The sequence below is a fragment of the Sinohyriopsis cumingii genome, chromosome 13 (assembly GCF_028554795.1).
Source record: "Sinohyriopsis cumingii isolate HCF-2022 chromosome 13, ASM2855479v2, whole genome shotgun sequence".
Taxonomy (NCBI): Eukaryota; Metazoa; Mollusca; class Bivalvia; order Unionida; family Unionidae; genus Sinohyriopsis; species Sinohyriopsis cumingii.
In genome coordinates this window covers 20,266,375-20,278,315 of record NC_142973.1, presented here as the reverse complement: position 1 = coordinate 20,278,315, position 11,941 = coordinate 20,266,375, and the positions used below count along the sequence as shown (strand labels likewise).

The following is an 11,941-nucleotide window of genomic DNA, read 5'->3' as shown; positions in this document are numbered from 1 at the left end:
TTCCATACTAACATGGCACCATATTTTGTACACAATGGGCTATTTTATTTCAATCAGACAACGTAATGATGTAATTCATCCTATTTGGTAACTGTCAGATAATTCCGTAAATTCCATAACGTTGAGAGTTTGGAATTATATCCCATTGCATGCATGAACGTAAAAATTAAACCACTTGTTAAATCCATGTGAAAGGCAAATTTGTTGTTGTCATTCTTTTCCTTTGCTTGATTCAACATTGTAAATATTGGAAGCAGATGACATGCATGTACATCTGTAGTCGTGAACACACCACTTTGCTGAAAATAGACTTGTCCAGGAACTGGAAATGGATCTCGAGCATGTCTATATATTATATTCAAAACTTCTGTTAAGCATGAAACATAAAGATGATGATGGTATTAGGGCCACTCTACTCACAGTCAGGTTATACATCAGTGAATGAATTGACTTAAGTTCCTTGCACTTTTTATCACATTAAAGGTTTCCATTATTGAAATCTGTAGGGGGGTACAAACAAACGGGTTATTATAGTCAGACTAATAGATCAGCAGGTTTTTAAATTACATATATTGTTCTAAAATAAACAATACAAATTTGCTCTATATCTGCCTTTAATCTCAAATGGCTCTGAAGTTGTAGAACAGGAAAGAAATTGCAATGGTAAACTTAAAACATCGAGATGCGACCTTGGCCGCAAAGACATAATCCCCAATATGGAATGTGACACAATTTTATAGAAATGATAAACAAGTATATCCAGTTTCATCTGTCCATCCATCCCAGATTGTAATTTAAATAAAGTTAAAATGTACAAACTACATCAAAAAAGTCAAAATATGAAAGCAGGGGCAGGCTGCTGACATCAATTTACCAATGTGTTATATAATGTTAGGCTGGTATTGCTTTTTAACCTCTGGTGAATGGATAACAATTATCTGCCTGTATTCCAATACTATGACTGCCTCAGGTACTGATTGCACCATTTTGATCTTGGCTTTTGAGAAGAAATGAGTGACAGATGAATCAATGGACAGTATGGATGGAAGAAAGGACAGGAAAATGCAAATACTGTCACTCATTTTTCACAATGAGGTGGGGAAACAAAAACAACAATGTCCAATTCACACAAGAGTTTTTATTACATATGCCTGATGCATTAGAAAGGAACAAACTATGTTAACCTCATAGGTATTAAATAATGAGGCATATAGGATATATCTGGGGATAAGGTGGTCATACCTTTTGGATGTTTTTTGACGTTTTTTTTGTTGCTTCTTTTTCCTCATGACGATGTTGCAACAGTTTTTTTATTAGAAGCAGTCAGTGAAAACTTGCAACACATATTCTGGGTTGTCTCATCGGTAATACAATATGCTTATCATAAATGCTTTTTTCTCTCCTTTTTTGGATATTATTTGCTAGTAACAGGAACAACTACAGTACCACGGGTACTGAATGACCTCTTTTGTTCTTAGTGTTGTTGAGCTAAAGAGGTACCTATTGCAATTCATTGTCTGGAGACAAGAACTAATTCTTATTTTTGCTGATATTACTTAATTGGGGTTTATTTATTTTAGTGTTTCTTAATTTGTGCTGATATTGCCTTCAGTGGGATTTATTTATTTTGGTGTTTTTTATTTTAGCAGATTCACAGAAAGATTTGCTGATTATTCTTTAATGAAAATCTTGTGTTTAATGAGGGATTTTTTTCAAATGATTCAGTCAGAAAGTAATGGTAAAATTGCTACTTTACAAATCTGGGGGTATCAGACGATTTAGTACAAATGGTAGGGTTGAGAAGATTTTCTCCATTTTTTTTACCTTTAATATCAAATGACAATAACAGATGTATGAATAAATGGATAGAGGGTGGATAGAAGGAAGGACAGGCACATGCAAATACTACCATATTTACTTGCTGATAAGACGAGTCCATCTGCAAACTATACAGACCCAGATCTGTCATCACAAAATGCAGTGGCAGATCTGGGTCTCTGCATTTTGTAATATGCAATCAGTAGAACAAACAACATAGACCCTGTTCAGCAGGTAAAGTATTCTATGACAGATCAGGATTTATGTTGTTTGCAGTTTGCCATGATGTATAAGTGAGTATATACGGTATGTCACTTGCAAAGAGGTTGGGGAAACAAAAAAAACATCACGTTCATGTGCGAGTCTTTAATACACATGATTATTGACTTAGAAAGAAGCAAACTGATCTCAACCTCATCTACATTAAATAATGTGTTATATTGGGATGCATTATGAAATAAGATGGACATACCTTTTCAACTTCTCTTAGACAAGGACTTTTTGCAAAGATAGTTTTACATACTTATCCTTCTAGGACTTCAAAACATTAATAATACATTCAACATTTACAGAACATCTGAAATATGTTTCAGATAAATTAGCAGATTGTAAAAAACTTAATTCTGCTTAATAATTAATAAAGTTCACTCAATTCAAATTGATTCTGTTAGGAAAGAGTAAAGTTAACATTTTTATGTGTTTATTTTTCACACAAATTATTTTTTAAAAAAATTTTCTTTCTTCTTTGAGGTAGTCAGTGAAAAATTACAAAATATGTTATGGATTAGGCCAGTATTGATACACTCATCACAAGTTCTTTCTTTCCATGTTAAATATAGATCTTTAAAACAATAAATGGACCTGAGAGAAGTCAGCAAAGCCTGACACCGCATATTTTGAATTCAACATAAAAGATATAAATTTGCTAATGACAATGACTACAACACTGGGAAGAAAAAGTAAGCTGTACTGTTGCCAATGGCAATGACTATGACAATGACTCACTACTGGGAGTACAGAATAGGCTGTACTGTTGCCAATGACAATGACTACAACACTGGGAGTATATAATAAGCTGTACTGTTGCCAATGATGACCACAACACTGGGAGTATAGAATAAGCTGTACTGTTGCCAATAGCAAAGACTACAACATTTGGAGTATAGAATAGGCTGTACTGTTACCAATGACAATGACTACAAAACTGGGAGTATAGAATAAGCTGTACTGTTGCCAATGATGACCACAACACTGGGAGTATAGAATAAGCTGTACTGTTGCCAATAGCAAAGACTACAACATTTGGAGTATATAATAGGCTGTACTGTTACCAATGACAATGACTACAAAACTGGGAGTATAGAATAAGCTGTACTGTTGCCAATGATGACCACAACACTGGGAGTATAGAATAAGCTGTACTGTTGCCAATGATGACCACAACACTGGGAGTATAGAATAGGCTGTACTGTACTTAGCTCTTGGGAGCTAAAAATGGCAACTTTTGAAATTCATTCTCCTTAGACTAGGAACTAATCTATATCCTCAGAATTACCTTAAAGCTGGAATTTTGCTCATTTGACTTTAAATTGGCTTTATTATTTTGTTTCCCATTTTTGCAGATTCTGTATTGACAGGTTTTATAATTTGGTTTTTCTTTTTTCTTTCTTGTGTATCTTTTGACTTGTGTGCAACTGTAATAGTGAGGCTTTATTACTGGAAGGAATTAAAGAAACATAATGGTAGATTTGTCAATTATTTATCATGAAATTCTAATGTAGTGTTAAACAGTTTCAGCTAAAAAGTAATGGTTTCATTGCAAGTATAAAAATCTACCGGTACTGAAAAGTGTAGCTAAAAACATCTTTGCCAACAATAGGACTTAAATATTGACTTATCTGTTTCATACAGACATGATTGTGAATAGAATAATGTTTTATAAAGACATGCTTATGAACAGAATCATGTTTTACATAGATATGCTTATAAAGAAAATCATTTTTATAAAGACATGCTTGTGAAAAGAATCTTGTTTTAAAATGACATGCTTGTGAAAACAATCGTTTTAAAATGGCATGCATGTGAAAAGAATCTTGTTTGAAAATGACATGCTTGTGAAAAGAATCATCATGTATTTGAAGAGAATCATGTTAAATAAAGAGAACTACATTTTACAAAGAGAATTTTACTGTGGATATCTTTAAAAACAAATAGAGACTGAATATGAAACAGTATTGCTTGTATGTATTGGGGAGAGGGAATTGCATGTACATGTATTGTGAAAATACGGGGACAGATTTATATGCATTACCAGTTATCAGCACATTCTTTTATTACTGCTCTCCTTCTTTCTCTCACAAAACAATCTCATGCTTTGATATTCTAGTTTTCTTGACATTAAGTCCCACATTTCAAAGTGAATAAAATCCAACAAACCATAGTAAACTTATACAGCAGGAACCAAAGTCAGGAGAGCAGGTAATCATAGGACACAACTCCATTAAACACTGGAAGATGAACTTGCTCAAGGTCTCATTAATCTAAAGCACTGTACCAAATTTTTTTCAAATCCAACAAAGCTTGGTAAAGTTATGGTGCAGAAACCCAAGTCAGAACAAGAGACACTTAGGGGGCATAACTCCTGAACATGCTGTTATGAGAAGCTGGAAATAAAATTCATTGATATAAAGTTCCATGCCATATTTGATTGAAATTCAGCAAACATCTGTAAAGTAATGCTGTGAAAACCAAAGTAAGGTGAATGGGCAATCAGGCAGCATAACACCTGTAATGATGTTGTAGAATGCTGGGAATTGAACTCATGCAAGGTCTTATCGCTATAGAGATGCATGCTAAATCTGACTGAACTGTCCTTGAGAAACTAAATCTGTAGAAGCTAAAGTCAGTCATAGTAAGACTTCAGGGGCCATAACTCTTTGAAATGATGATAGAGAAAGCTGCAGTGGTGTAGTGCTAAAAAAATGAGATAGCACGATAAAGAAGTGACAGAACATATTACCCAGATGCAGGGGCAAGGACAATGATGAGCACACACAAAAATGAAATGCGCAAAAAAGTAAGGGAACACTGTTCCCACAGCACTACACAATTGAACTCTATCAGGGTTTAATGAATTTAAAGCTACATAGCAAATGTGGTTAAATTCCATGAATTCCCCAAAAAGCTGTAATGCAGAAATGAAATTGCTCATAGTTGGATGAAGAAATTGATGCTTGGATAGATCTGATAATATGCCTCCACCTACTTTGTCAAGTGAAGGCCATGACTAACATTGTAAAATCAGCTTTTGATGCTCACAAATTAACAAGGAGTTTAAATTTAGTGCAAATTTTATTTTTATCTCCATCCATTATTCTGGGATTAAAGATGATCTGTTTGAGTACTTTTTTGTATCTTGGAATTTTTTAAAAAGTTTAATGATGACAAATGTGTCATACTGTAGGCCCCTTAATCTTACAGAATAAACCTATACTTTAGCACAATTATAAATTGTCAAAGAAAATTGTTATCATATAAGTGATGATCAGAAAAACACTCCTTCACTATAAGACCCTCATTATAACACCATTCCTGCTATAAGGTAGGTAGAGTCACTGATTCCATTTCATTAATTAGTAACAAAATTATATGTACTACATACTTCATTATAAAATGGTCACACTATATGGTCTTATACTCAATGGTTCCCATGGACAGCATTATACTGAGGGAGAACTGTATCATATGCTTCATTATAAGGTAGTCTCACTGGAAGTTGGCATACCCTATAGTTCCCATTAACAGCATTATTATAAGGGAGAACTATATCATGTACTTCAATATAAAGTGGTCTTACTATAGGGCAGTATTCTATAGAGCAGTGGTTCCCAATCTGTGGGTTGCAGGGGTTATTCTGAGGCGTCAGTGAATTCACATAGCTTTAGAGCCTAAAAAAGCAACTATTCGCATGTGGGGGTCCATTAAATTTGTTTGAAGTAAAGAAGGGGTCTTCAAACTCGAAAAGTTTGGGAACCTCTGCTCTAGGGTTCCATGGACAGTGTTATAATGAGTAAGAAATGTAATTATACCATCACTAAACATATACATGTAGTAAATATTAAACTTAAGAAAATTAACTTTTCTGTCTCAATTTCCAGCAAAGAGTAAAAAAAAAATTACATTATGACAATGACAAATTAGGAAAATAACTGATACAATTTGTCAGAAAATACATAAACATGTTGGAAATGTATAATCCCTTAATACACACGTTTATTCAGGGTAAATGTACTAGATATAAATGATATCCAAAGTAATACACAAGTTTGTTCAGGGTAAATGTACTAGATATATATGATATCCAAAGTAATACACAAGTTTTTTCAGAGTAAATGTACTTGATATGTATGATATCTAAAGAAATATACAATTTTTTTCGGAGTAAATGTACTAGATATATATAATATCCAAAGAAATACACAAGTTTTATCAGAGTAAATCTACTTGATATGTATGATATCCAAAGTAATACATAAGCTTTTTCAGAGTAAATGTACTTGATATGTATGATATCCAAAGTAATACACAAGTTTTTTCAGAGTAAATGTACTTGATATGTATGATATCCAAAGTAATACACAAGTCTGCTTATGGTAAATGTACTGAGTATGTATGATAGCCAAAGTAATACACAATACTCCAAATTACAATTTTGTTCAATGTAAATGATAGATGAAATCACTGAATAAATCCTTTTTTCAAGCAAAGCTGATTCTTCATAAGATATCACACTTTCTGTTATATTGTAAGTCACATTTTCTCTTTGATGAACAATTTCAAAAGTGAATACTGGACAATGGGATAAGAAAACATTTAAATTATTCAATGATAAATCTGTCAAGAATGCATAATGATTATCGTGTGTGTGTGTGTGTACGTGTGTGTGTGTTGTGCACAGTTGTACACATAAAATGTTGGAACATTTTGCATCAGTGTTCATACAATCAATCCCATTTTCTCAACATTATATAGCTAATAATGTGTTAAAAAGTGCCATAAAACCAACAAATCAAAAACAATCTGACTGACAAGAAAAATCCTGGAAAGGTTACACAAAGAGTATTCATTAGAGTGTGTGCAAGTGTGTTAAAGTGTATATACACCTCTCCCTTGATAACTCACACACAATGGCATCCATAAACATAGACTGCACTATAAGTGAGGGTTCCAGTTACCTTGTGACCTCTGAAAAACAAAAGGTTATGCTATCCCCACTAGACAAAACCGCTGGGGCAGGGGAGGGGGAGAAACAGGCTGTTTAATAGCTGAATGCTCATTTTATAATCACTTTGAGAATAATTGTCAATAAAGCACTCTTTCTAATGAAGTTGATCATTTATCTGTATAATTTACATTTATTTTCAAGATGCCCAACAAAGATTGTTAACATTATTCCAAGTGGTTTCAACAACCTTCATGTGTACACGAAAACATCTGTGTATTATGTCTCTAAATTTTTATGTATTTGATTAGTCTGTTTCCTACTTATTATGTTACAGCAGAGATTGAAGCATGGAGGGAAGTACTCTACCTCTTGATACACTGTAAAACAAGATTAGTTTTTTCCAAAAACCTAGTGACATTTATTTGTGTAACAACTGTCCACATCAAAACTCTATTTTTTGTACTTTTAATTTAGTAAAATATTGATGGCGTGATTTCATTGCAAGTTGTAGTGAAGCCTCTTCTCATCATTAAGGATCTTTCTAATTGCCAATTCAGGATTTTTTAAAACTTGCTTCTCCACAATGATTCATATATGTGAAACAAAGCTCTTTATTTCATGAGGTATTCATTTCACTTGGTTGTCTTGCTTGCTATCTTTGATTAAATTTATGATTGAATTTAAGATGGTCAAATTATATTAAGTACACAATAATATTTATATGTGTTTGACTGACCAATTGAAATGAGTCGACCCGACATACCAATAGGGTCACTAGATCTAATGCATGTAGGATTTGCACGCCTTTTAACTTTTCTTTTATCTCACATCATTTATTTTGATACAAAAAAATGTAATTTAGATGTCAATACAATGGAGGTCAGCTTTTCATTCAATTTAACAATACAAAAAGTACTTCCGCAAGTCAGATATCAAAACATGGAGAGCGCTTAATTGGGTTCCTAGAGAAATGCTCGCAGACATTGCTGTTAGAGTTGTTTGACACATTTTAAATTTGAATACAAGAAGACACATTGCATTTATGATCTTCACTATTCAAGCTAACTTAAGATAAAACTAAAATACAAATTTCACTTGACAAAAAAACTTATTTAATTGGTTTTATTTATTAAGGTACTGCCTCGAGTAGGCATAAGTGACATTTTCATTGGTCAACATTTTGTTGAATATCATTATTTTCAGTATTCTAAGAATATCATTTAGAAAGAGAATGTAAGAAACCATTATGACATCTCATTAAAAGCTGACAATTTCATAATGTAGATTAAAATCTCCAGGTCCACTCTACCATTCTAAATGATAACATGAGTGATATAGGAAAGTTTCAGTTACTAATTGTGATCGTGATTTTCCTCAAGTTCAACAAATAGGGATCAATTTTTGGGTAATTTTTCTATAAAAAAATGGGATCCATGCCTGACCCTACATTATGAACATGTTTGTGAGTTATCAGGGTGTGAGTTATCGAGGGAGTGGTATATGTATGTTCATGATGTGGACATAATGTATAGACTGAAAATGAACATATGTGTTAGGAATGTCAAATTTTAACATTTTACTGGAACATCTTGTTTTATATCTAGTTTAAATAACTGCTGGGTACAGCACACCCTCAATGTAAGACACTTCATTAATAACTCCATTCCTGTTGTAAGGTGAATATGGTCGCGGTCAGTAAATAGTGGTCAAGTTATATGTATAATGTGCTTCATATTAAGGCACTCTCACTATAAGGCAGTATCTAGTGGACATCATTATAATGAGGGAGTAATGTATTAAGACTTTGTGCATTAGCCTTTCTTTCTTCAAAGGCCTGAGGTGAAAATATTAAGATAAAGTTTGCTTGAAATTCATTAGAGGAGTTCAGTTAATGTCCAAAAATAAAATGCAAGGACAAAATCTTTTTTTTTGCAACACTAACTTTAAGCTATCAACTTTCAAACTGAAAGGCTCTTTCTTAGATATGTGATAAATGTACAAAGTTTTATACAGATATGTAATAAATGTACAAAGTTTTGTGCAGATTTGTAATAAACGTACAAAGTTTGGTACAGATATGTAATAAACGTACACAGTATAGCTGAAATTGGTTTAAGAGAACTTAAGTTCTGGTCTGGAACAAAATGCAAAGGCCAAATCTGTTTAGTGACAGCAACCCTGTACTTAAAGGTACACACTTCCAAGTCATACGAGTCTTTCTTGGGGAACAAAACACCTTACAAAGCTTTATACTACTGTGCAGTGTTGTGCAGAAATTACATGTAATGGCCAAATTTATTTTTACTGACAGCAACCCTTATCTTGGAGCTAATGAGTCCAAAATTAATAGGGTTCTTTCTGGGCCTGGGTGAATAAATTACAAAATTTTGCTGAATTCTCTTATCTTGAACTCAAGCTATCCACTGGAAATGAAATGCAATGCCAAATATATTTATAATGACATAAACCTTGCCCTTGGGGCTACAGGCCCCCCCCCCTCCAAGTCAGTAGGATTCTTCTAGAGCATAAGGGGAACAATGTACAAAATTACATTTAATTCTTGCATCTAGACATTAAATTATCATCTACAAATGAAATGCACAGACAAGATCAATTTTATCAGCAACAGACAATGATCTTGCCCTTTGAGCTATTGGTCCCAGAATCTATGGGGAAATTCTTTCTTGGGCTGAGTGAAGCAGATCTAAGAAGTTGCAGTGAAATCTGTTCACTAGAACTTAAGTTGTCATCTGGAAACCAAAATAGATGCTTGACAAACAACCTGAACAGAATACTCTGCAACTTTTGTTGACAGGAAATGATAACAAAATAACATCTTTACATGGCAAGTATTATTTTGTATATAACAAGATTGGCACATTATATTAAAGATGGGTTTTAGGGTTATTCATTTTACCAGATGCCACTGAAGCATTATTTTGACCCAAGTCTTTTGTTTTGGATGTTCCTTTATCATTCAGACTGGACTTTGAGGAAGTTGATGTCAAACTGCCAGTTGGGGATTTTGCTGAAGTTGAAAGAAACTGTTTCCAGTATTGGGTTTCCCACCCAAAGATCTGTGAGCTTTCTGGAGATCTCCTATTAGAAAAATTGGAACCGGGATCTGAAACTCTTTTCAATACAGTTGTTGTAGCACCTTTTGTTTCCTTTGTCTGAGCTTTATTTTCCTCCTGTACTATCTCCAGTAGAGGAGAAATCAGTTTTGTACTTGAATGATTTTGAAACTGTTCATTTGCCTCTTCTCCAACTAAATCCTCCTCCTGATTCAGGCTCCAAGAATCATTGGAGTCTGACCTTTTCCTTGATTTTGAAGTTGAAATGTCCAAACTATGATCTTGCTTTTTTGGTATATTGGTGTTGTTGTTCATATTAGAATTGCTTCCAGGCAGGCCAACATATTCATTGGCAATACTCCTGCTTGTGCTAGTTACTGCCACTTGTAAAGCTGAGACAGATGTTGACATTACGGACTCAGATCCAGTGGTGCTTTCCACATCTCCTGCCTCCTCCTCCTCCTCCTCAATGAAGGCATCATTACAGTAGCTTCTCTGTAGTCTTCCTGGAGTTGAAGCTCTTGGACCAAGAGGATAACCATCACTGCAACATCCAAAGTACATATCTCAATTCGTGACTATTTAAAATGAAATGATACTATATATATATATATATATATATATATATATATATATATATATATATATATATATATATAAATTCTTATAAATGTCATTAAAACAATCACATATTATTTGAATGCCTTGCTTCATCTTTTATCATGTGACTAATGTATTCTTCATATTCACAAACCCATATATTTTCCAAATTACACACATGTGATAATTAAGAGTTTAACGTTGTTTTTTCTGTGTTTATCTTGGTATAAACTGTCAGTTGCCAACTCACACAGCAAATAATACCTGAAGGGCATTATGTAAGCTGTGTGAGTCAGCAAAAGACAGTTTATACCACGATAAACTCATTAAAAAACAACATTAAACTCTTATAATTGAAATTTCAACTATTCAACTATTTTGTCTGCATCATTAAAAAACAGAAATCTTAAATGAGCGTAGTAATACATGTTTGGGATTTTCTGTTACGTAGCTATTCATTGCACTTGGGATTGTCCTGCTTGATCATAATATGGTCATCATAGTACCAGTCCTTCAAACAATGGAAGCCAAATTTAGTCAATAATTTTTTTAAAAATTGTAAAAATGTTCTTTTCCTTTAATGCTTACTTCGTGTCTGCCTTCACTGGCAGTGTTTATCTTATGCTGTACATGTGACTCTATTTATAGAATTAGGTATTCTTAGAAAAGTAGTTCTCCTTACAGTTCATACAGAAATAAACGCAATTCATTTTGATCACGTGGCAACATTCTGACCAATGGAAATGCTACTTTCCTTTACCAGCTACTGGCATTGCAATTATCAATGCATGACATCTCATAAGCATAACAATAACTGAGGTAAAAGTAAATATTACTACATTACCATATATCCTCACTTATATGTCAAGTCCAACTGCAAACTAATACACTGTCAGATCTGGGTCTGTTCAGTTTGTTAGAAATAATAAGTAAAACAAAAGAATACAGACCCTGATCTGCAAGTGCATTATGCTACAGCAGATCAGGATCTTTGTTGTTTGCATTTTGACTCAACGTGTAAGTCAGTAAATACGATATTTTTCCATTTTACTGAATATATATCTTGTGTATCTTGTCCTGTGATAAATTGAGGATCGTAGAAAAGTGCTCATTTAGAGCACAATCTGTATGATTCTATTTTTCACATGATGACAAATTAATTTGTTAACTGTTAAAAGCTACAGAATACTGTGATGAATACACTTTTAAAAACATTTGGAATCCT

General features: G+C 33.3%; 1 protein-coding gene across 3 annotated transcripts in view; it reads right to left on the bottom strand.

Moving 5' to 3' along the window:
• Nucleotides 1-1,123: 1,123 nt before the first annotated feature.
• LOC149785019 (sperm-specific sodium:proton exchanger-like) overlaps nucleotides 1,124-11,941 on the bottom strand; it is a 196,698-nt gene continuing 185,880 nt past the window's right edge. For all 3 annotated transcript variants that reach the window (XM_089978712.1, XM_089978713.1, XM_089978714.1), the window contains one exon: nucleotides 1,124-10,660. In XM_089978712.1, the coding sequence (XP_089834838.1) occupies nucleotides 9,928-10,660 (733 nt within the window). In that variant the 3' untranslated portion in view covers nucleotides 1,124-9,927. The remainder of the gene's footprint in view (nucleotides 10,661-11,941) is intronic.